The sequence below is a fragment of the Frieseomelitta varia genome, unplaced genomic scaffold (genome assembly GCF_011392965.1).
Source record: "Frieseomelitta varia isolate USP_RPSP 00005682 unplaced genomic scaffold, Fvar_1.2 scaffold_24, whole genome shotgun sequence".
In the NCBI taxonomy this organism is placed as follows: Eukaryota; Metazoa; Arthropoda; class Insecta; order Hymenoptera; family Apidae; genus Frieseomelitta; species Frieseomelitta varia.
This window is the reverse complement of record NW_025109968.1, coordinates 76,123-102,888: the sequence shown is the minus strand read 5'-3', so window position 1 is coordinate 102,888 and position 26,766 is coordinate 76,123. Positions and strand designations below refer to the sequence as shown.

General features: G+C 34.6%; 2 protein-coding genes across 3 annotated transcripts; both read left to right on the top strand.

Moving 5' to 3' along the window:
• Positions 1-311: 311 nt before the first annotated feature.
• LOC122527941 lies at positions 312-23,504 on the top strand. Of its 2 annotated transcripts, none has more exons than XM_043652552.1 (3): positions 312-690; positions 22,756-23,080; positions 23,259-23,504. In XM_043652552.1, the coding sequence occupies exons 1-3, from the start codon at positions 669-671 to the stop codon at positions 23,296-23,298; spliced, it is 387 nt and encodes a 128-aa protein (XP_043508487.1). In that variant the 5' UTR covers positions 312-668; the 3' UTR covers positions 23,299-23,504. The 2 variants fall into 2 exon arrangements, with proteins under 2 accessions (XP_043508487.1, XP_043508488.1); XM_043652553.1 differs by lacking the exon at positions 312-690 and adding an exon at positions 11,664-12,053.
• Positions 23,505-23,696: 192 nt separating this feature from the next.
• Positions 23,697-25,708, top strand: LOC122527937 (eukaryotic translation initiation factor 5). The gene is made up of 3 exons (XM_043652545.1): positions 23,697-24,752; positions 24,828-25,013; positions 25,087-25,708. Exons 1-3 carry the CDS (start codon positions 23,697-23,699, stop codon positions 25,210-25,212), a joined length of 1,368 nt encoding a protein of 455 aa, XP_043508480.1. The 3' UTR covers positions 25,213-25,708.
• The last annotated feature ends 1,058 nt before the right edge of the window (positions 25,709-26,766 follow it).

Below are 26,766 nucleotides of genomic sequence, written 5' to 3'. Positions count from 1 at the left end.
TTACAAATTTAAATTTCTCTTACAGTAACCCAAAAGTAAACAATTTCAGCGTTTATAATCTTTAAATCTATATTTAACATAGAATTTACATTCCCTCCTATTAAAAGAATCGTCTTTTAGTTTTCCGTTATTCAAATCGTTTGCCATTTAAATTCAATTGTGATTCGACCCTGTTTCCTCTAGTTTCGATCACGTGGTTTTATTTACCTCTTCCGACTCAATTCGTTGATGAGGTCATTAGGTAGGGGTACCGCTATCAGTCGCAGGGAATCGCGAGTCACGTTTACGGCCCTGCTTTCGAGGATCGTTTGCAGTTGTATTCAGGCAGTAGCCGTCTCAGAAGCCGGAACGTTTCGTGTGCACGTTTTAAGCGATAAAAAAGTTACGCAAAGCACGTAAACCTTGCGGAGAACCGACTCATTTGACGACAGGGATACTTGTTATCGAGAAAAGGGATAGAGAGCAAGCAGAAGTATCGTTACGGTATCACGTCTACGCGACTGACCGTTTCAACGACCAACTTTCATAGGCCCGACATCGTAGAAAGACGTAAAACGAGACACTGGGGTGCACCCGACAGGGCGATCCATCTGTCTCGATACATCTACGAACACCCGTTCAATTTTCACGCTAGAAGGCGGCCGTCCAGCAGGGCGATACCATTTTATATGACTTTTCTTCGACGTCAAGGTGAGTGGAATCAGGGCATGGTAGTAATCAGCGATGTCCTATCTGGTATTGTTTCGTATGCCTCTGACGCTAATTTTAGCGACCAGCCATTTTGGACATAAGAACGTGCACGATACGCTAACAGTTTGATTTATACGGAAATCGAACTCCGTCTACATCCGCGTCTCTTTTCGTTTATACGTCTTGTTTCATAAGCACACGGCACATATGCGCTTTGTCTTTGTCTTTTTCACGTCGTTCCTGTTCATTGCCTTTCATGTCCCAACGACGTAACGTTGGATCGATATCGCTTACCGGATTATTGAACGCACCGAAACGGACGGTTTCGTCGCTCGAGTGAACCACGAGATCGCAATAACGTGCACATAACATGATATTTTGATGAATCATGATTTTTATATACGTACGATCCGGAGGTACGTATGCATAACAAATGAGGCGACGTTGAAATTGTCGAGAAAATTGAGAAATGCTGGAACCATCATGTTCAAGTTTAATGTTCAAAAGAATAAAGATAGCAGAAAGGAACATTGTCCATTTGTTCCTAACATTTTATTGTTACATTTGAATGTTCCATTTCCGTATAGTTTGTAAAAGTGCAGCGTCATCTGTCGATTAGCAATTATAATAAAAAGAAGAAAAATATATTCTTTATCTTAACCGGCGCGTAACGAAGCATACATTTAAATTTTAGCATCGCCGCTGGTTGGTATCGTTATGTATCGTTGTTGAGTTTGAATGGAAGTGCTATAATACAATATGTTAATATTGATTCAAACCATTCATTGTTGTTTGCATCGAATCGGCGTACTTTGTTCGCTTATCACGATCGACCATGTTTCCTCGATATAAAGCCATTATTTTTGTGCGTTTGTGCATCAAATGTTCACCGATCGAGGTTCGATGAAGTGTGCCATCGAGTTTCTTAAAATAGATTAAATTTTCGAGTAACCTCGCTCGTTCCTTTTTTTATTGGCGGATGAAGATTGGAGAAATTTCTTTGTTTCCTTTATTTCTTGTATTTTGTACATACTAAATCTCTTTATTTTTTCTATTATGTCGTGTTTGTAGTATCTGTATTTCTCGAATTAATTCTTGTCATTTTAGGATATCAATATCGTCGTGTATTGACTAGTGGAATTTTTTTCCTCGAACATCGAGCAAATAAAAAATACGTGTTGAAAATTTACCATTCCGATATTATTCCTATCTCTTCTATTCTCGCGTTGGCCGTTGATAATTTCTTTCTCAAATTCCGTGATTTATCTAAAACTAGTGTAATTTAACAAGAGGTCTTTATCTGTAACGATACTTGTCGCTCGCGATTCGCGATCAATGACGCTTTCTATTTTCATTTCTTGCGGTTGAACTGGAAGTATTTACCTGGCTGCGACGTTTGCGTTACGTTCGTCAAATTTCAAAATTCGAATAGATCGATAAGATTAAAAATTAGCTAGAAAGAGAAATTGATTATGAAAAGTAACGAATAACACTTTGCGATTTTGAAATAAATTTGTAACGTCTTGTATCTAAAAAATTTAAATAATTTTCCTATATTTTATGAATAATGTATCATTTTTAATACGCGAATGTCATTTTATTTAAGTTTTAATGCATTTATTTACAATATCGCAGATAATTGATACTTCGAAACGTGCCACACTCTCGAAATCAAATGAAGGATACCTGTGTATCGATTAGGCAAATGACTGCGTAAGGTTATTCTTGATTCGATATTCGGCTTCTTACAATATTTACATTTTGATTTCATGACTTTCATTTTAATTCGGACTTAAGTTGTTTTCGTAATTCTTCATTTCTATAAATATGTTTGTATATTTAAACTGATGTGTATAATTATTGGTTGAAAAAAATCAAATATGAACTGTTTATTAAATGCTAAACCATTGGTTTATTACCAAGTGGCAGTTTATTAGAAAAGTTAACCAATAAAGATCAAAGTGAATCATCTTTCTAATTGGAGAATTAAATGGACTACAAATTAAATAAATCCAAAATAAATTACTGCGACGGACAGTTAATTATTCATATAAATTGTCTCCTTCTTCTCCTTTTTAAAAGCATATTTGCTTTTTCTGTTGCTTTGAAGATATCGTTACTTTTTCACTGTGAAAGTTCAAAATTGTCATGTTTAGGACAGATAACATAACCGCTATTCGTATTATATTCTCTGTTGTGCAACATTTATGTTATTCTGTTCGACTTCTATTGATTTATTCATAGGAATATCAAAGTGACCTCGACTCTAATGTTATTAGCAATAAAAAGCAAACTGTTTCCAGCTGAAGTTGTTTGACTTTGATTTTCTTTTTATCATAAAAAAAGAATCTCACCATCTTTTATCGCAAAAAGTTGGAAAACTTTATTTATCTTTGTCACTATCTATATTTATTATAAATTTATATAAAAATTTATATTTAAAAATTGTAGATAAGAGATATAATAAACAGTAATAAAATTACTTCTATAGTCTTTTCTTTATTTTATTCGTGAATAAAAGAAACAGAAAACTTTTGATTTATCGGTTTCGAATCGTGCATTTTCTTCAGCTATTCGATGAAAATGTATTTCTATCTACATACACATGTATCGGTTCAACTTTCTTCCATCGTTCGATCATCGGCACACGAAATGTCTGGTTTCGAAACAGATTCCTCGAACAGACTCGAGTAATTCGACCTTTCCCTCCCTTCGCGTTCGCTTGCCTTATTTTTTCCATTTATCTGTGACTTAAGATGGCCTGTTCTGACCCTTAAGCGTGCATAGCCTGCTCGATAGCGATGCAAAATAATACCTCTTAATCAGTTTCACTCCATGCGACCGCGGTTCTCAAATGGCCGAGCTTCGAGATCGTCAACCAGTACTCTTCAACCATAAATTAATTTCGCTGCGAAAATTCTTGAAATTTTATATTTCGATCGATCTCTGATCTTATCTCGAGACCTCAACGAACGAAAAAAATTTTCGACGTTTTAAGAAAGTTTTACACTCGTAAAACGTTTTAAGAAAGTTTTCTACTCGAACTTGAGATATTTTTAGGGAAACACGACTCGGTAAATGAGGAAAGAATTGTTGTATTTTTCAAGCGACTGGTAAACAATGACGCAGCGATGATAACGCAACAAATAAATCAGTACTTAGTTTCTATCAGTAGTGGGAAAGCTTTTTAGAATTTTGTAAGGAAACTTTTGTTAATATGTAAGGACAAGAATAATTATGAAACAATATATTGAACATTACTAGCGTAATGAATATTGTTATACAATATTAGACAAAACTCATGATCGTGAGAATTGATTGAAAAGGATTATGAATGAAAAATCGCTTTAAGACCGCTAATGAGTTAATAACTTAAGAATAAAAATCTTCGAGTAAAAGCGCGAGATTCAGATACTATTTATTTCTAATTTTTACAATTTTGACTTGTAATTAGCTCTCAATTAAATTATATGTTTTATTCATTTGTTTACTCATAAATACGCACATGATAGACCTACGCGTTTGGTCAAGGCGACAATGTCTGTGATTTCGTTTTCTTGTTCGAATCGGGTTCAATAATCTCGCGAATCGTACTTATTCGAGAGCCTCTGGAAGGTCGATGTGAACGACTTCCACTCGAAGGGAAACGGTCATCGAGGATCGACGAGCAGATAATTAGACCATTTATCAAGCAGCTTGCTCTCAAATGTTATGTTTTGCCCCTTAAATTGTGATAATTCGCCCTTTCTCTGGCTGAAGTCGAACCTTGTTCTTACTCTTTGCTTTCTATTCAACAAATAAATTTCTACGATTTCTTAAGGTTAATACAGTTGTAAAAAATATAAAATATAACAAAACTAGCGCAGCGATTACATGTTTTTCTTAAGTTATTCTCTCCTCAAATCTTTTTGAGAGCTATTTTAAAAAAGAAGACAAGATTTATTAAAACGTAAGTGTTCTTTTCCCTTTTGTCACGCAACAAGTGAAAAATCTGAGAGAAGTAGAATTAATTCTTTATATGTAAATCATTTCTGTAGATCAAACACGATCCTTCAGGATCGTTATTAATCGCAGGAATTTTCCTGTACCTCGAATTCGCATTGTTCGCCTTCCCCCTCCCTCCCCTTTTTTTTGCGTTACCCATTACAATCGATCAAGTTCGTATCCCGTGTTATCACACAGCTCCATTTTCGTTGATCCTCTTTCTGTCTTTTATTGCCACCCTTAAGCTCTGAACTATGATCCATCGATTCGAATTTTCCATTCCTCCCCACGTTCTTTCTAGATTTACGACCATTTTCTTAAAATATCTCAGATTTTTGTAGCGAGATTGAATATTTCATGCAGTAAGAGTTATATGGTATTATTTATTGTGTTTCGAGTCCTCCGTGTATTATAATGTAAATTAATAATTTGTGAAACAGAAATTTCAATCATGGAAGAGTCAAGCATTAAAATGTAAGGAATTCGTGATTTGAATATCAGTCGAGTTTAGATGCGAGATGGAATAAAATTGGTACGTCTCGTCCTATTCATAAAACTTGTCCTTCCCTCTCTCTCTCTCTCCTCTGTTTTTTCTTGACCGTGATTTGCGTGGACTCACCATTAGTTTAAAAAAAAAAAAATACATACGTATGTATCGTTTATATTCAATCTCGTTGTATCAAATTTTCATCTATTCAATATCTTTCTCTAATTCTTAAAACGCATTTTCATATTACGTTTTTACTTTTTGGCTCACTCGCGATCAGTATAAAAAATGATATATACACACTGGTTATACTCAAATTTACTATATTCGAATTTTTTTTCCGTCTGTTCAGTTTCTTTGGAACTCTTCTTCACGTTTTTTTCTTTCTTCGTTAAGTCAGCACGATAGGGCAAAGGAACAAAGTTTCGCAATGCAAATTTTATACGGAGTTGAGGGCATTTGCATTTAGAGATTACATAAAGAATTGTCATTCTGGCAGTCGGGCAGAGAACATCCGAGAAATTTGCACGTGGATTCAGCGTTGATAAAAATTCTGCATTGATATTTTAGTCGTAAATTTACATTTGACTGAAAGAAATACCATTGCACGAATAGGAATGATAAGGAATTCGTTCTGGAACGAAACATTTGGCTGTAAAGTATTCTTATTCATATTTAGAAAGTTCCAGGTGGAAATTCGTTTTGGAGTGATATATTTGGCTGCGGAATATTCTTATTCATGTTTCGAGAGTTTCAAGTGGAACTTGTTTGAAAGAAACACTTGTAGCCCGCGAAAAAGAGAGAGAGTTTTCATAAATTTTGATATTTTAATTATATTTTAATATTCAGAAATATTTGGCTCTACTATTTTATTTATTACGAAATGTACGATTAAATTTGTACAATTTGTACAATATGTTGTTTATAATTATGCGAAAGATACTCCTTCTATATTTTACTTTACTTCATAAAACCTAAATGAAGGTTTCTTATTACATTTCTTTAATGAAACAAAATATAGTGCAAGTTGTATTATTCGTTGGAAACTGTATCTATCATAAATTTGTTCTAAAGATATGTTATAATTATTATATAAATTGTAGCTATTATAACATTTATTTACAAATTCCATGTGGCACTCGACCGAAATCAAAACTTGTAATAAATTAAATTCGTGTTGCAAGAATAAAATCGTCTGGCAGATAAGATTCGCATAAATTATGCGGATTGCAACGACATTCCAGGCACAGGTGTCGAACAGACGGTCGTAAATATCAATTTTCAATCCTCAAATATTTTTCATATTCTCTAACGAACAAGATCGAATTTTGAGTTATTAAAAAAAAAAAAAAAAAAAAAAAAAAAAAATTATAGAAGTTAAAAATTTGTTTATGGAACATGATACGCATGTGGAAAGGCGGTCAACGTTTCTAATGTTAGAATCGTGAGAAAGAAACGGAAAGTCTGACCTTGCCCCGCGATATATGTAGCGCGCTGTTCAAAAATAGTTCACACGCTGTACATGGCGCACCGGAAGTTCCATGTGAACGTAGGAATTAGCATAAAGCTATATTTCGTTGCGTCATTTTCGGGGATGCTAGAAATTGCAGCCACTTGATCGATGCAGTCTCCACGTCACGCCTACTTCCTGTCTTCTCGACGATCGACCTTCTTCTCCAAGAATCTTATATTTATTTTTATTTATTTTCTAGTTGTGCACTAGTAACGGTAATCTGTTCCTTCGATCGATGATCTTCTTAGTAATATACTGTTTGATATTTCATGTAAACTATTTTACATAATTACCGATTCTTTAAACGACACTTTACTTCTAAAAAAAAAAAAAAAAAAACAGGATGATATCCTGCGACTTGAAACATTTATACAAAGTATGATTGTTGATACAAAATAATATTGCAATTTCCTGCAATTACAATGGAACGCCGTATGTGAATCATCCTGTAATAAACAGAATATGTTACACAGTTTACTCTAGAAGCACGAACTAACACTATGTAATCCAACTTACGTGGATTATTCTTCACGTATTACTATACAGCTCGCGTTTATAGTTGTTTATAGTATGTACGGTTTACACAGTTTGCTCGGTATAACTAGAACGTTAGTCGTAATCCATTTTGCACAAATCTCCATGTACATGTAGGGTAAAACGTTTTATATATCATTTTGTAAACACGTTACACAATTCACGATGCAATCGCACAACGCTATAGCTCAACGCGCAAAATAACTGCAACTGTAGAGTTGGAGTGGCCAAGGCTTGCATCTACATCTTATAACGATTGTTCTACCCCTTCGAGATTGCAATTAGCGGAGAGTTGCGAGCAAGAGCACTAAAACTACCTAAAACGATAGGAATGATCGATTCGTTTGATGCAACGGCGCATTTCCAGAGATAACTGTACGAATAAATCATGTTTCATTGCTGTTAACATTGAAATGTACAAAAAGTGCAGAAACAGTTTGCACAATTCTAGACAATTCTTCAAAGTTGTAAATATTTTGCATTTGCCAATACCAAAAAATATTTGACGATCTCAATGGTGGCTTATTACGTCGAATAAATGCTATGAATAAAGTAATCCGTGATATTTTGCAAAACAATTAATTATTTTATACAATTGAATGCCAACTATAGACTACTGTACCGTCGTGTCAAACAGATATGAGTCATTCTGTATACAACCAATCAATTCAGTAAATATATAAACTAATTAATCCAGCCAGTGCAATCATAAATGATGAAATTAAAGTTTAAAGAGTAAATAAACACTGTCAATATTTTCGTCGATTTTAGTGCAAATTTGATCTTCATCATAAAATTCTTATGTAAATACGAACGTTGATCAATCATTTCATATTATATATTGTTATTGCATATTAAACAATTTTAAATTTATCAATAAACGCAATCTTACGAAGAAAAATATTTTACTAAATCTGATGAACTTTCCAAAATTTTTCCAAAGTGTACGTATACTTTCACTATGAGACTATGCAACGTTCTTCTCGTTTTGCCTCCCTACTTTTCCAATAAGGAACTCCTCCTTTTGATCATTTCGATGTTAATTTGCAATTATTGCGTGTCCTCGACGTGAATTGCAATCGCACGCCTAAACTCACGCACAACGTAACTGGCAAAACCGTATCACCGATAATGAAACGTTCGAGCGGCGTTGCAGGTCGAAGCGGACGGAATTTGCATAAGGAGCTGCATGCCGTGTTTTATCGCCGTGGATCTGTCTCGGCCGCAATACGTCTTTACGCGACGCGTCGCGTACGATCTAGCCTTGCCCGAAACATACCCGTGAAAGATCGATCGTCACCAGAAAATGCATAATGCATTATCCGTCAGTTCGCTGGATAATAAACGGTTTGCAGAATGCATAGCCGTGTGATCTGTTGCACGAAAACACGCGGTAACCTTTCGCAAAGATACTAAAATTGACTCGTTGACGGACATTTTCAGTAATTATGTTCCTTTCCTCTTGTTATTATTTGACAATTGCTAATAGGACAACGAACGATAGAGATTCCTTGGTATTTTCTGGAAATATTTTTGTAGGGTTTGGTAGATTGATTTGAGTTTTATTATTTTTTTTTTTTTTTTTTTTTTTTTTTTTTATTTTTTTTTTTTTTTTTTTTTTTATTATCGCGAATAGGTTGATGCAAATATTACTTATATTTTGAGGTATTCTCACTTATTATATTATTGTATTACTTTATTTTTTTATTTTATTATATTATTGTATTACTTTATTTTTTTTTATTTTATTATATTATTTATTATATTATTGTATTACTTGTGTTTTGATATTCTTGGAGGATTCTCAAGAATTTTTTCGTACCTTATAGTACATCTCTGTAATTACATTTCCACGTGAGTACGATTCACAGTCTGTGAGAAACGAATATTGAGAAAAAGAAGGTTACAAGAAAGTTTCGTAATTACGAAGAGGTCGATTTAGAGATTCTTGAAATGAAATATTTCCAAAGGAGAATCTTTGAAGAATTTAATTGATTAATCTTCTATTCTTTGAAATTTTCAGTTTTATCCTTCTCGACGATCCCACTGGAATTGATTCAAAAATTCTTAAGATCAAACATCTTCAGTTTGAGCTTCTTCGTACGTCTTCCTAGAGAGATTTTTGAAATTTTTAAAACAAACATTTACACATTGGTTATCAATAATTTAAGTAAATTGATTCAGGGATATTTCGGGCATTTTTCAATTTATCTTTCTGTTAGTTAGAGTTAGTTTAATCTCTGCGAGATTTAACTTAATTGAACGTCATAAAACGACGATCTTATGATCAAATAGACTGCAACAAATTCAATACGAGTTTCAATTTCTCGTTTCTGAATTGTACATTTCCCTTATAGACCGTTGTTCAATGAATATGCAAAGCGGTTGATACGTTTACGCCACCATTATGAAAAGGAGGCTACGCAGTGTTTTCTTATCGTAATAGAAATCCAACTTTCCTTTAGATCCACAATTTACTGGAGCAAGGAATTCTCGTCACTGTTTGTCGAGCTTTAATCAGCCGGTTAGTTCTAATCAATACAAGCGGCTAACGTTTCCCCTCTATTCGAGGGAAGGAAACGTAGTAGTCCTGGCGACCAAGGATCGCGGTAATTAGATTTGTCCAGAGATTACTTCGTTATTATACGAATTCTATCGATCAAAGCATTTCATCAATCATTCAATTATACATTGTGCCTCATAAATATAAACTACTAAAGTACAAATATACAACTACAAAATCTATGAAAGTTATTATTAGAATTTTATACAATTGTAACCGAATTCAATTTTCACGTGTAGTAATCACACGTATTCTATTACACATATTGCCTTCTACGTATTTTTCTTTTTTCTAGTGGATGTGTATAATAATCTTTCTTTTCGAAGAAAGAAAGGATGAATTGCGTTTTATTTTATTTATACATAAATGTATAGTTGAATAAAATTTGAATTCTTGGGTGATATTTTATATTCCAGAGAAGATTCTACATACTAATCAAGGTTTGATGAAATTAATGAATTGATAAATGATAAGAAAAAAAGAAGTTAAAATTGATAAAAATTTTATTTTCCTTTACTGATTAAAATTTTTTCTAGATCATGGATCTAGTTCTCTACATTTGTTTTATATTCACATGTTAATTCTGTTGTAGTTTGCATATTAATCAAGTGGAAAGCGTGTTCTGTATAATATATTATCGTGATGAAATATTACTGTTTCCATGAATTCTATACTATGGTTGAGAAAACATACTGCGCTTATCGAATTTGATCGTGAAGCTATCCTACACTAAATCAACAGCATGATATTACTCATCGTAACTTGATCGGTCTTTTTTGACACGTCTATTGGACATTTTAATCACTCAGATACTTCAGAGAAAATTGAATCTTTCTCATCTAACAATACTTCGTTTGTCATAATTTGTTTGTCATATATCTTGATATATCACACTATCAAAAATCGATATAATTTCCAACTAAAAATATAATCTTACAGTAGATTTTGATTTAAGTAAATCTCAAACGCTAATTAGCTTGTAGGAGAAACTAATTAACTTATTCTAAGATCTAACCAAGACCCAATCTAACTTCAAACCTATTTCTTGTTCAATCGAAACTACGGTACTATCGATTGCAATTCAACCTCCTCAACAGACCAACTAATGCCACATAATGCACCCCATAGGATCGATCAATAGACCAATCTTCACACTCGCTACGTTTCGGAGCCTAACTTTCGAGAGCCTTAATCTTCTATTATTCTATGGTGGTTTTATTTTACTATATGACATGAAACATCAGATTCCATATTCTAATATTCTAATCCTCCTGTTTTGTCCAGTTCCATAAGTTCCAGCTCTGAGGAACTTATTTCTGGAATACATATCTCGATTTAATTCAGAAATTCTCTTCCTCATCCCTCACATTTTGACCGGACAATTTTCCAAATTATATCAGTTGGAAGGTAGGGGAGTCTGATGTTCAAGTCCAAGAGATCTGACCTCGACGTAACCTAAAAATACTCGGTCCTCCAACATTCTACGACGCGAACACATTCTCAAAATCTAAATCAATTAAAAGTTACACGACGAATCTTTAGAAATCTTTGTATGCGACAAAAAAAAAAAAAAAAGGAAAGAAAGAAAGTATCGTACTGCGTTTCTCACACGTTCGAATTGACCGATTCTCTCGCCACGGGCCTCCTGCCAGTCAGTGGAAACACGCGAGGCGACATCAGGAAGCTCGACTCACGATCGTGGGCCCTCGTGGCGAAGGATCGTCGAGGTCTGACCTTGCCTGACGCGCGTAATCGTAACAGAAATTCCTCGTCGGGGTTCGTTACGTCCAGATCGGGGCAAGTTCCGATCAATATACGGCGTATCCTCGGCCGGAGAACGCTTGCGCGCCTCGTCAGGCCGATCCGGGTGCCGCGAGCGAGCGAACGCGCACGACGAGGATGACTCGAGTTACGGCAGCCGGCAGAGAGCCACCCTGTCCAACACCGCGTGTCATCCGCAATACGTCGTGTCGTAACGAGTAGTATATCCGAAAATCCACAGTATAACATAATAATCATCTGCTCGATCGTAACGAGGGACTTGAACAGACCGTTTAACCGCGAGACTCAACGACAAGGGATCGTCGGGCGTTTCTTTTTCCGAGCTACCGAGCGGAAAACCGGCCAGTTTCGAAAAAGAAAAAGAAACAAAACACTCTCTTCCTCGATCTAGCTCTCCCTCTGCCTCTGGCGAGAGTCTCGAGGAAGATATAGGGACGACCCGACCACCAGCAGCTGCAGCCACGGTCGCAAATCACGACTTATGCGTCTGTACCGAGCAGGTAAAGATCTTCCAGGCCTTGCTAACGCCTCCGCGCCCGTTCGATACTCGTTTCTGGAAGCTTAGGTTGCCTCGTCGCCTCTCTGCAAGGAGGGATCTTCCTTCTCGATGCTTCTTTCTCGGCATCATTCGAATAACTGGATCATTTCGGTGGTGAAACGTCGAAAGTTCGATATCTTTCGGAACACAAGGTGATTTTCTTGGATTTTTTTTTCTTTTTTTTTTTTTTTTTTTTTTTTTTTTTTTTTTTTTTTTTTTGTTTTCTTGGACTTCACAGATGGACTTCCTCTCCAGTAATCGGCGATCTGAGATTCGGATTCAGTGAGAGACAGTTGAGTTTGATCGTTTAGAGTGTCTTGGCTAGAAGTGACAAAGTTGAATTCGAAGTCCAAAGAGGTCAGGCTTGATTTGGTTTCTTCAGAGGCTAAAATTCGCGTTTTCTTGATGCTTTCCAATCAGAGTAGCGATTCTCTGTCAAATGTGAAAAAGTTGAATTCCATAGTTTCATACGTACGGAAGTCAGATTTGATTTGGTGGCATCTGCCACCAAAGAGAGGGTAAAGTGACTTTTTCAAATTGGAGTTTCAATCTTCTCGTTCGCCTCTGACATAAGGTGCGTTAGAATCGGATTTTGGTGATTTGGAATGCCGGAGAAGGTTGAATCCGACGGATTTTGATAAAAGGGGTTGAATGCATGGCATACTGTGGGTGCTTTGGAACGTGGAGTCGTAATTGCTGTCGTGGCAGCTTTTCGTTCATTGATCCGAGATCTTTTGAGCGGTGCAGCGTGCGTTGACGTGGCCTCTTTGCGCATTGTGTCGTACCGATTCTCGGTCGTACGAACCGGAGAGCAATCAAAGATTGAATTGTGTTCAGTGATCGAGTGGTTACGAGTAAATTTTACTACTTCTTTTCTCACTTTCTCCGAATATATTAACTCGTTTCGTAATCTCTTTAATTTTGTTGATCCTTCGCAAACGATTTCGAGAAATTCTATTCACATGGCGATGCACTGACGATCGTAGCAATCTTTCAATCATTCTCTTTCGTTCTCTGAATTTCGAAGAAATTTTTTGATCAGATTCCTTTAACCCCTTGCGCTGGAATGACGTGCCATCGAGACGTGAGTCGAGAATTTTTTGTCCCAAAATTGCAATATTTCCTCAGTTTAAAGTATATTTAAATATAAAACAAAATAGGCAAATAGTAAATTTATTACTTCTCAATAATTTCTTATCCAGTGATAACATACCGACGAGTTCGAAAAAAGAAAGCGACGAATTATTGTATACGGTTTTGGTCGCTCGTTATGGTCCGCAATCAGTTGCCAGCGCAAGTGGTTGAAATCTTAAAATTTACAGTGAAACTCTCCTAATTACTTGTATAACACTTGTACACATATTTATTACTTTATAATACATGAAAATCTAAAATATCTAATAAAAGAAAAATTACTTTCATGTAAAAAAAAATAAACTGTCACTGTTGTACTCGCTATTTGAGGATAAACCTCTGTCTACCCAGATTCTTCGAAATCATTACGAACCTTCATCCAGCCAATTCGAAATGTGTAATCTCGAAACAGCGAGGCCGCTGCGATTACCGCAGCTAATCACCGTCGTGGTTTCCATTCATCGAAGATCTTCCGGGTCTCTTCTCCACTCGAGTGCCACCTTCTACGAGCCAACGTAACATGCATTGACGTGGCCTCTTTGCGCACTCTGTGACACGATGCAACGTGACCGTGTGGCACCGACTATTTCAATCTCCGTGTTCCACCGCAAGATTCATCTGACGCGATACCGTCAGATTATTCGTCTTATCGAACATCGTCATCCAGAGTGGATTTCATTTTGTCATGGCATTATTGGGAGTGGTTTTCGCGACAGTGACGGAATCCAAGATACTTTGAATCTGCATTTGAATCAAATTCGAATCATTTCGACACGACTTGAAGCTTCAAGCTCTTGACAAAATCTTGAGCTCCGAGAGAGTCTCGATGAATAAAAATATCAAGGAAAATCCAGGAAATTCGAGTTATCGGACACTCGTGCTTTAATTATTGTGTGTGTGTATGTGTGTGTGTGTATGTAATAATTTTAATGATAGCCTTAGTCGTCGTCGTTCAGAAATGGAGTTTAAATGCTACATGTTGATTATAGTTATCACGTAAATGAAAATTGCTACATCTAATGTTTCATTGTCTCTTGGGTTAAAAACAGTGTTGAATTTTGTATTTGAGAAAAGTACAAAAGAATCATTGTCAGTGTGCGTGAAACGCTGTAATAATAGATAACATTTATAGTCAACATTATTTTATATTATTCTACATTATAGATAACATTTATAGTTAACATTGTTCTATACATGATGACAACGTTTTCATTAAAATACATAGTTTGAAAATGTTTCAAAAATATTATATAATATTTTCTTCACAGCGTTATTAACGATTGAATATTCGTTGGAATATTTTATAGTATTCATTTAACTGTTGTGCTCTTCAGTCATTTCCGACCTACATTTCTCTAAAGTTAAAAAGAAACTCTCAAGTTTAAACAAAATATAGAAAAAACTTCTTACTAATAAATATTTTGAAATTAAACTGAGTGTAAGATTGAAATATAAAAATTTAGGGACTGTGGCAGATAGACTAAACGTCGATCAAAATTCTTAGTAATTCTTTCAAAATACAGTCGTCTGTCTTTTCCTGTTTTGCTCCTTTAAAAATCACGAATGCTGAGCTATCGGTGTGAGGATTCGCGATATTTTTATTGACCTCTTTTGATCGAGGTGTCTTTTGGTTCGCCGACTGATAGCCTCGGGAATAAACAATTGCCACTAGGGGTGCGGGCCGAAAGAAGTGGGTGAACGTGACCATCCCTTTGAGCTATTTCTCTCGAGTTAAAATATCTGGCTTCTCTTTATTTGGTCGATTTATCCTGCGTGCATCGCACTTTATTGCACGTGTAAATCCGATTACAATTAAACATTTGCAATCTTTTTGGCTATCCAAATAAAATTATATTATCACAATTCTATACATTTTAGCTATTATCTTCCAAACAAAATTACACCACTTTTTAATTTTACTTTAAATATTTCATATTTGATTTCATTTTTGCGGACTATATGTATTCTTTCCATTCTTATATCTTGAATTTTCTAATAAATTCACTATGCAGGTATAACTCTCCAACGACCGAAATTATACCACCGTAATTTAGCGTTCGTCTGAGCAGAGTGTAATTGGAATAGTTGCGATTCCCCGCGTGCATGCACGAAATTCTCATTCCATATTGAAAGTATATTGGGACGGAGAGAGAAGGTAGTTTAACAGCTCGATTGGCGTATTGATAAACGGTTATTGATACGAAGTATCGCGGTTAGAATTCGAAGCCGTTATTTTATGCCCGCGTGCTGGACACCGGATCGCTTGATATACGTGAGAACCTGAATAATTTAAGGGAGACCGTTGATAAAGTGCACAGAAGCCACATTCAATATCGAGGCACTTAGGATTTTGCTCAGACAACATATTTTTCTTTTTTTTAGATTTTTATCTATCAACAAGTTTCTCCGATCCGATATCAGACCTACCGTGTAAATTTTTCGATAAATATGATGGAAAATTTATTGTATTTATCGTCTTATTTTCTCATCAGTTATACTATATGTGTAGCGAAGAGCGTAGTTGAAAAATTATGAAAAATTCTCGATATTTTAAATTGTTCTTGGTCTCATTTTAAAGCGTAAGGCCTCCTCAGTTTGTTTTCAAAGATGATTTTATTTATGCGAGTAAGCAAAGCGAGAAAATTTTTCAATGCTCTTAATGATGTTTGAATGTTTGTAATCCCCCGGAATAAAAATAAATCCTTTCTTTTCTCTTTCTATGAAATTTCAACAATTTTTCATCGTTAGTGACACAGTTATGCTCTTCAGTGTAAAAAAAATATTTGTTTTCCTTTTTTTAATTGATATTTATGGTGCTTTGTATCAAATATTGGAAAATCGGAACGGAAAATATGAAACATTGAAATCGTGTCTGGAATATTTTTCAATTTTTTGTTACGTATGAATGAAAAATTTGTTATATTTCGTCGTTTTGTATTGTTTGTATTGTTATGCTTTATATTGAATAAGAATAAAAGTTGATGGTATTTTATTTTTATTATTTTTCGTTCATCTATAGTTCGTGTTGATTGCAGAATTTATATAAATATTATCATTGATAAATATCAATTTGAAATTAGAATATATGTAGATTATCACGTTTGGTTTGCAGTTTGTACGAATTTAATACGATTTTGTAGATCAGTCATACAGTTTCCTGGTTATAAATGCATGTGTATACGATTGTAATTACTTGATGTCGAACATTAAAATCATTTAGAACAACGATTATTTATCTTATAAATTATCGATGCACTTGAAGTTGAATTTGTTCATATCGGGTTTTTTTTTATATATTATCAAATTGCAGAGACTGAATTTCATTTTTTACATGTTTATAATTAATATTTAATACAAATATTAGTAATATTATGTTAATAACAATATCACGCGAATTACAATGTAAAAATTACATCAATCTTTTATTTTTATATGATAATTGCAAACTTTGAATAGAAAAAGGTGACGAGATTTTTAATTTGAAGAAATTGTGCTAAACTTCGCAAAATGAATGTTATATCTTGCACGTTAAAGCACTATGTTTCAAAATAGAGGCATGTAATTTTGTTTTCCAGATAAATACAGTTCTTATCTAATTCTTTAAAATCATTTTCTCTACGTTTTTACGTAGTTTATCACTGTAGTTTGTGTATCGTAATCTGCTATGATAATTTTTAGTTTCTCTTCCGTCGTAGCAACTTCCCCACTACAATTTTAGATTTCAATCATCGTTGCAACTTGTTATTTAGAGAGTTGGCATTTTAATTTCACATTTCAACATTGTTGCTCGTCGTGATGACAACGATGCTAAGCTCTGCCACAATCACTTTGCTTTGTGTACGACAATCACAACTTCTCTTAGAAAATGCAAATCCATATGTATGTAGGTATATGTACGTATGTATGTATATACCATCACACATTGAAATACTTCTCCTAGAGTCCATTGACCCAGTGAAATCAATTTTCCTGCCATTGTACATACCACTGAAAGGCAGCTCAACACTGGAGCTATCAAGCCTGTCGAAATGATGTGAAAATTTCAAACGTTCTGCTCTTTCAGTCCGACTAAAAATATATGGGCGTTTTTTTAATTTCTAATTTCCAATTTTCTAATTAATTACTCTGCCATAAATTTACTCTTCTGTATTGTGCTCTTATTATGACACATGACTTTATAATTGATATTTATATTCATCTACAGCCAGATTTCAAGACAATTTTCAGTTTAACATACTACCAGTAAACAAAATTTTAATACACAAAATTTTCAAGAAGTTTCACCTCCTCTCCTCAGCTAACCGTGGAACAACCTCCTGGCCTATATAACTGTAATATTTATTTTAATCATGTCGTTTTAATTGCGTTTTATAATAAATTACAACATAACTTACAATAATGTCACACTAAATATATTTATAACAAATTATATTTAGCAAAGTATATTTATACATTCCAGGTCAGAGTAGCTCTAACGTTAAAGTAGGCTTCTATTAAAGAGAAAAGAATTTAAAAGAAATCTTTTCTCTTTTTCCAAAAACACACTGTTTCATGAAAATTGCGATGCTACTTTCTGACAGGATGAATAGAGAGGAGAAACAATTTCTTTGATAATAGTGATTTATAATTATTTCTTATCTATCGAAACGTGAATCAATCATCCTTGACGATTACAGTAGCAAACAATACTGCGACTGTATAATGGATTACGTTATTTTACATAATGAGATTTCGTTGAGCTGTCGAAACCATTACAACCCCGCCCAGATCGATCAAATCCCAGAAAAATATTACTCGACAACCATTTCCTCCCTGTCACATCGATGTCGTTCATTTATTTCCTCTTTTTCTATTTTCGTTTCTTTAGTTGTTTCAACTGTTTCAAGACTGAATTTTTTTCTTTAGTTTGTCAGAGAAATTGCTGTTTCTGATATCTTTATATTGATTTCATTTCATTACTTTATGATGGAAAATTACTTTTCGAGGGAAAACTTCTACCTTTACATCCAAATTAGATGTAGATCGTAGAAGAAAGTGAAAATTCGACGAATGCCAATCTGTTTCGAAAGGAAGGGAAGCACAATCAACGCGCGAATTAATTCTCCGTGATTGCGCGATACGAAATAAAATGTTTCATTGTAAATTGCCGGCGTTATGTTGCCTGCACCGCATTTAGAGCGTGCACTGGTGAAATAACTTCACTCCTCGTTGACGGCTTTCATGAAATGTTCGTTTCGACTCTTCATTCGTGTCCTTTCAAGTTTTAAATTAATTATTTTTACTCCAATATTTACCATAAATATCCACTATTTAAAGTCAGTATTAAATCTAAGAATTATTATTATTAGCATTGTCATAAATATTACGTATTAAAATTGTTATTATTTGTTCAATTCAGTCTATGGTAACTATGGAAATTATTTTCTACAAGCAGAAAGTTTTCCACTTTTATAATTTTATGAATCTAGGAGGAGAATAATTTATCTGTGCGTACAAGGTGTCTGTACAAAGTTTTACAAATTTTTTTTAAAACTACTATAAGCTTTGATTTCTTTTCTTTTTTCAAATTGAATAGATACTGATATTGAATTGATGTAGATTCTCTTAATTAAGAATTAAAATTTTTGAAAACGGAATAACCTATTAATTTCTGGAAATTTGGGTAATTATCGTAGCGTAATTTATTTAAAATATTTTATATTTTTATAATAGTTTAAGAGTTGTAGCAAAGCAAATGTCTTGATACACTTTCGGATGATTATCCATCCTAACATATTTATTTGAAATAGATTTATTTTCTCATAGATTTTTAGAATTACGATAGAGAATATCTAGAAGAATTCATAATAATACAAAAAAAAAAAATTATCAAGATAAATGTACATGTTTGAAGTTCATTTTGTTAAACGTAAGAAACTCTATCTTTTCAAACAATTTAAATTTCTATTACATTCTTTCTTGACACTCTTTGTGGAACTATTTTATGCATTCCATTCACACGACTTATCAATTGTAATACGAACAGCGTGTGCATAATATTTAGCTTTAAAATACATTCTAAGAAACTTTCTTACGCTCCAATTGAGATTAAACATCTGTTCGATATCTTTCCTTTAATCGCAAACCCTTCTCGTTTACATCCGTTGCAAAACTTCGTAATTCTTAGAAATATTAGTGAAATTAATTGGAAGTTTCTTTTTTTCAACAATCACCTTTTACTCTGAATTATTTCTTGACTTTTTCATCATTTCTAAATCATATAGAATAAAAAGAATGATTTCAAATAAATGCAGGATCGATAATAACTTTCGAAATATTAACGAAAAAAATTTAATAAATAAATGTCCAGAAATATTTATTTGTCCTTCTGAATTATTTAATTTAAAAAGGACCGAATTCATGGTTTTTGAAGAAAATAGTTAGCGCTATAAGCCGTACCATGTAGATACGTAACCGGAAGTGTGTTTACGAAGCTGCGAGCCTTATCTGGCTTCGTGTCGAGAACGATCGCGCCGATATTACAGTTAATACGCGACTACAATCGTTTCTCATCGGTTTCTTATTTTGCGTGACAAGAGGATTATCCGCGAACCATTCGAAATCAGAAGTAAATCTCGCGAGAACGTTTAAACGTTATTCCCATTTCAAGGTGGAAGCATCTCCACTTATCACAACTTTTCAAGTTGGAAGTATTTCCACTTATCACAACTTTTTGAACAAAATTTGAATAAAAAACAGAAATCACATCATTGGATTAAAAAAAAAAAAAAAAAAAAAATTGCAGAATATTTATCCAAAATGTCATACAGAAAAATGGAAGGATTCCTTTTTGTTTCGAAGGGAAATTTATTATAAATTGAAAAAGAATAAATATGGTACTGAAAGAAAGAAGATTACTTATCCAGAACATTCAGAGAATTTAATATATCGCGATGGAAAAATCCGAGACCGATGTCAAATATCGTGGCCTGGTTTCGGGGTCAAACCGCATGGCCAATTTATTTGGCTATTCGAAAAATTAGAATACGTAAAGGATTGGCTCGCCGAGCAGATTTACGTAACACGTTCGTGTTTATCGTGTAAAATTGTAATATCTGTAATACGATCGTAGTCACGTTAATATGCATTATACAGAAGAATTGTATTATTAACACACGTATATCAGAAGATCTCGAGGAAATCTTGGCGTTATTCACGGTGATAGAAGCATTCGTTTCATTAAAAAACAACCACCTACCATAATATCACAACGATGAATTATCGTTATCCCGCACGCGAATGAATGTGTGCTGAATTATATTATCTTGGCGTATAATTTGACGACTCGTTTAATTAGACAGTTTACTTAACGCTGGAACTACCGACGAGTAGTTTCCAAAGTATAAAATTTATGTGATAAGAATGAAAGTGTAAAAAAAAATGGGAATAACGAGCAGAATCTTTCTGAAAAATTCGTAAATCGACAAAATTCGTTGCAAATCGACAAAATTTCCATGAAAAATTACGAATGTTGATTAATTTGATAATTGCAATCAGAAGTGAAACTATATAAATTCAAATTGAAATTGTTTAATGACGAACAAAATGGCAAGCCAATCAATGTTTTACGATGTATATATACATTTACATGCATGAAGCATGAAAACAGAATAATCTATCTCGTTACTCTGACCATTTTCCAAATTTAATTTTCCAGTTCAATACCTTTCAATTTGTTCGGTATCTTTTATGGTACTTTTTATATGCCACGAATATTCCACACATACGTGTGCTGTAATAGTTATTAAAATTGAAATTTTCGTTGTGCCGTCAATAATATTTTTCAATTTATTATTTGAAAAGGAAATACCTTGCGACACGAGTGTGCAATATTTATTATAACGGGTGTATACAGAAAAAATTTGTGCTACATTATCGAGCTCGGTATTATTGTACAAGAAAATTTATTAATATTAATAATCTGTATAATTGTGGAATAATTGTACTGCTGACGTTTATGCAAATTTATATTTTCCCCCGAACACAATTAAGTGAACTTTCGACTTGCAGTATTAAAAGCATAATGAGATGGTAGAAAGTTACGTGAATATTCAGATAATGATAAAAATTATACCAACGAGTGATAAAATTATTATTGCCCGAAAGTAATATTTTTCAATCTAAGATAATTTATTGAAATAAATTTCAACATGACTAAAATACGATAATAATGTACTTTCTTCTCGTATTGAGTATTGAATGATGATGATTATCTATATGTAAGTCCAAAAATGTAAAAATACATTCTACTTTATATTTAATATTTTCTTAATATTTATTATGCAATATTAATACTAATTAATTGATTAATTGTAATATTCTTCTTTCTCTCCAGATTTAATAATCTTTTGTCCTTTTTCTCGCTTGTATATAGATCTGTAAGAACACAAACAAATTACGGAAAATATCTTCCATTATTTTCATTCTAAAAGATCCTCCTAACATGGTAAATTTTCCCATTAAATCTACCGTCACCGTCATAACGCGCAGGAGAAGTTCACAGACGAATGGATCGACATCCCGTCATCCTCAATCGTCTTTTATTACCCTCCGTCGTTCATCTGTTCCATTTTCGATCGACGATGCTCAGCCAAGGATCTTCGCGGCGTCGTTTTCGCTAGTGATTACCTCCGCCAGAACACGTTTCTCTTCGGCAAGACCAAGTCCGTGTGTGATTTTTGCTATCATGATTTTCGCATGGTCGACCACCTCCGAGCATCGGCTGGATGATCGTTAAATCACCGTGTTAAATGTTATTGCAACACGCGTCAAACAAAATTCACGAACGGCCAGCAAGAAAATCCCCCACGCACAAATGATCCACGAGCCTCACGTTGAAAACCATCCCCCGATGTTTCCGTTTTGCGAACGATTTTAGTTGGCCTGAACCTTCCGATCAACCTCTGGCCGCTCATACGCGAATGGACGAGAGAGAGAATTATCCCAGAAAGGAAAAAAAGAAAAAAATTCCTTACCTATGATCGTGAAACGTGATCTCGATGTCTGCGCGGCGATGTCCTCTTCGGGTTGAGATGATTCGACTGATTGAACGTAGTAGGTTCGTTGGTGGCCGTCTTTGATGGTAACTGGAGTAATATCCCTGGAATTTCAATCAGGTTTTTCTTTAATATATTCACGAGTGAATATTTATATATATTTTATTATTTATATAAATCTGAGAGATAAAAGATTTTTATTCTGTACATAATTAAATAATTAAAGTTATAAAATATTCCGTTCGTGAAGAGTACGAGAAAAATTGAACTAGGTATGCACGAACTATTTAATAATGCCTATTGAAATAATAATTTTCATTCCCAATGGTGAAGAGAAGAACAAACGTACGTATAAAGCGTAAATTAAAGAAATTGAAAGACTTCGAGATTAGTTTTCTTTTACAACAGACGATTAAACGTGGAAAATATAAATTAATAAGTCTTATAAGATCTTCTTCGACGATAAATCATTGATTGATTCTCGTTTGATTTCAGAAACATCCAGGATATCATCCAGAGGGAAAGGATCGGTGTACAGCAAAGGCGGCGGTAGTAGGACACTGTCCAAGCGATTTCTAAACGGCAACATCATCACTTTCGATCGGTCTAATCGTTCGTTACGAACCACTTGTGAGTTAACAACACCAACCTTGTACTCAGGCTTTCTTAGGGGCACAAGCAACGGACAGGCAGCGTGTATGATCATTGAAGAATATCCCCCTCTGCCCACCAAACCGAGGCAATATTTGCATCAAGATACCACCCAACGATTTCTGAATCATCTAGTCCTGCCTAAGCACAGGACCTCAAAATTTTCCAGGTTAATATTTCGGCTAATAATTTCAACTAACCGCTTACCTGTTGTCACTGAGAATCATAACAATTCAGAGTCAAATTACTTGGTCTTGGAGTTTCCAATTTAATTGAATTTTTATCTTAATATAAGGCAATTGTATTTCGTTGTAAAGATGAAGTTTTGAACCGATTGTAATTTTTAGTAATAGGCATCGAAAGCTACAGCCGTTCAGAGAAACGTGACTGGTGTCAGCGGGTAGTGCGGCACTCGTTACCGCAGACAACGAAAATCACCCTGACTCGACACGTAACGAGCTACCATCGGGTAGCCATTGCCTGGCAACGTCGCTGCACAGCAATCAAACTGCCGCTGGGAAACGTGGAAAGTAGATCCAGAAGGACGCGGACGAAGACGTTACCTACTTGAACGAGAGGGAGAGCGAGAGCGGCGAAGAGACCTAGGGAGAACGAGAGTGTGACCGATCGAAAGAAGCTTGATAGCTTTCGATAGTTCCAACCGCTCGTATCACCATTTGCCAGCAACGCGTTTTCACAACGACGTCTCGTCAGAAATTGCTGTTGTCGCTCGGAAGGGACATTAATTTAGCGAGGAGCAAAAGGCGGAAACATCGTCAATCACCATGGGAAGTGTTAACGTAAATCGTAACGTCAGCGATGCGTTTTACCGCTATAAGATGCCGCGGATCCAAGCCAAAGTAGAAGGTAAGGGGAACGGCATTAAAACCGTGATCGTGAACATGGTTGACGTCGCTAAAGCGATTGGAAGACCTGCCACGTATCCTACCAAATACTTTGGCTGCGAGCTCGGTGCGCAAACCCAATTCGATTTCAAAAACGAGAGATTCATTGTAAACGGTTCGCACGATGCAACGAAACTGCAAGATCTTTTAGATGGGTTTATTCGTAAATATGTACTGTGTCCGGCTTGCGATAACCCCGAGACTGAGCTAATGGTTAGCTCAAAGAAAGGAACCATCTCGCAAGGATGCAAAGCGTGCGGTTACCATGGATTACTGGAAAGCAATCATAAATTGAACACCTACATCTTGAAGAATCCACCGAGCTTGAATCCAGCTGTACAAGGTAGTTCTTTAACTGAAGGTAAACGCGGGAAACGTTCGAAACGTGCGAATGGTGAAACAACCACCACTACGACCACCGCTACCGCTAATGGTGATCGATCTGGTTCTCCGGAAAACGATAACAACACCAACGACATCGTAGTCGAGGCTCCTGAAAAGATGGCGGACGAGGACGGAGATGATGATAATTGGGCAGTTGATGTGTCAGAGGAGGCGGTCAGAGCTCGTCTACAAGACTTAACGGATGGAGCAAAAGGAATGACTATCAGCGATGATCTCGATAAGACTGAGAAAGAGAGGATGGATATGTTTTATAAGTTAGTCAAATGTCGTCGAGATGCCGGGCAATTGGACAACCATAAAGAATTGATCACAGAAGCTGAGCGTCTAGAAATCAAGACGAAAGCCCCATTGATTTTGGCCGAACTACTCTTCGATCAGAATATTGCTGCTCAAGCCAAAAAGTATCGTGTACTTCTCCTTCGTTTTACCCACGATGATATCAAGGCACAGAAATATTTAATTAGAGGAATCGAGCAAGTGATAGCCCTCCATAAAGATGCTTTGATGCCGAAAGTACCTGGCATTCTAAAGGTAAAGCGAATTACTAGTAATTGTTTGGTAATTATCATCAGTATACGTTTTAACTGATTTTGTTTATTGTCTTAGCTCTTTTACGATGCTGATATTCTGGAAGAAAAAGCTTTGTTCGAATGGTCTAATAAAGTGACTAAAAAATATGTATCAAAAGATTTATCCCAAGAAATTCACGATAAAGCTGCACCGTTTTTAACCTGGTTACAAGAAGCAGAAGAAGAGGATTCTGAACCAGAAGAGGAAGACGACGATTTGGAGGTAAATGTTCGCATTTTAAAAATAAGTTTGTGTGATTTCAAACTACAAATTATACGTTTGCCGTTTGTTATAGATTGAATACGATGATAGAGCCAAACAATCGCTAAAACCACAACAATCACCGCCTGTGCAACAGAAACCTGCTGTAGTTAATGAAGATTCAGATGACGAAGATGATTTTGATATTGATGCCATTTAAACAAAAAAAAGATGAAAAGATGCTCAGTAGTCGGACATAAGAATAGAAGAAAGATGATAGAAAAAAAAAAAGATATGTCCGATAAACGATGACTAACGATCATTTTCTCACACGATACAAAGAGTCGCAATGCAATCTCTTATTATAACATAGCATTTTGTTATTTTAGGCCAAGGAGTGATTATAAATGCCATTACATGTATGGGAAATTTTAACTGTTCTCAAGTTAGCAATATTTATCTGTACGGTAATACTTTTAATTGTTTTTAATAAGGCGATTACGAATTACCTATATCATTATTCCTAATTAATTATTGAGAGATTTAAAAAAAAAAAAATGAAGACGAATGATGCTTCTATACATTGATATACGCATCTCTTTTAGAAGAAAAAAAAATATTGATAGTTCTCTGCCGTTAATGGGAAGTTGGCCTGCTAAAAGCGTTCTCTATTGTATCTATTTACTATTCAAATAAATATGGTTTATCGCAATGTATCGAACTTGTTCTTTTCATTTTCAAAGCATTTCCTTAGTTTAAAAATCATATATATGCATATATATATATATAGTATGAATACACTATGGGAAATAAAAATAGATATGAATGATGACCTAATTACATAGTTAGTCATTATTACTTGCATAAGTGTTAGTTGGGGGATTTATTTCATCTAAGTCGACATTGTTATTTTTGCTAATGTTGATTTTCAAGAAAATTTTCGGCGTTCTTAGAATTGTTATTGAGAAACGGTAACTTCAATTCCCAAAATTCGTTTTACAGGAGTCATTCCTGCATTGTTCCAGTTGGTCAAGTATGTGACAACCTTCTTGTCCTTCCATACTAAAACTAATGTATTTCTTTTGCGATATGTTACTGTCGATTTCTTACGAAATTTTGTTTTTTCTATTTGTACTGTTATATGCTTCCTATTTGTTAAGGTAGTTCCTGTCAGGTGGCATTTCAATTTCAATAATTCTTCAGCCAAGATAAAGCTCGTATAAATTTTTCGTCGTCTCTCACACCTCTTACTTCCTCACTATCTTCTCCACTGGATTTGTTCGTTTCGTGGCGTAATCCGCCAGAAATCAATGTAATTTCCTCGTTCAAAGCCGCAAAATCGAATTCGTCTTTCTGAACTTGAGCTGATCTGATCTTGATCCATATTTGGGATCGAAAATTTTTCAACTGCTATACTCACTGCCAAGACTGTTTCAACCGAATGCTATGCTGAGACTAACTGAACTAGGCCGCTCGAGTGGACGCTTCAAATCGGCCGAGTGCAAATGGTTAATATATTTTTTTAAATATATTAATGTATTTTTTTTTGTAATTTCTGCCAAATACGAATGCGATATTCATATTCAAAACAATATCCAATTTAAGGAATGTTTGTAAATAAAATTTTGTAAATAAAAAACAATGACAATGAGGAATAAAAATACAATTATAATAATGAATAAACATATAAATTGCGAATTAAGAATATCACAGGGATCAGAATCATTTGTTTCTGTCTATTGTGTTTACATACAGAATAACAAACATACAGATG

Coding starts and splice junctions, on each gene's coding strand:
- LOC122527937 (XM_043652545.1), top strand. CDS start 23,697: ATGGGAAGTGTTAACGTAAATCGTAACGTCAGCGATGCGTTTTACCGC. Junction 24,753..24,827: donor AAGTACCTGGCATTCTAAAG/GTAAAGCGAATT, acceptor TTATTGTCTTAG/CTCTTTTACGATGCTGATAT. Junction 25,014..25,086: donor AGGAAGACGACGATTTGGAG/GTAAATGTTCGC, acceptor CGTTTGTTATAG/ATTGAATACGATGATAGAGC.
- LOC122527941 (XM_043652552.1), top strand. CDS start 669: ATGACTTTTCTTCGACGTCAAG. Junction 691..22,755: donor GACTTTTCTTCGACGTCAAG/GTGAGTGGAATC, acceptor GTTTGATTTCAG/AAACATCCAGGATATCATCC. Junction 23,081..23,258: donor AGGACCTCAAAATTTTCCAG/GTTAATATTTCG, acceptor TGTAATTTTTAG/TAATAGGCATCGAAAGCTAC.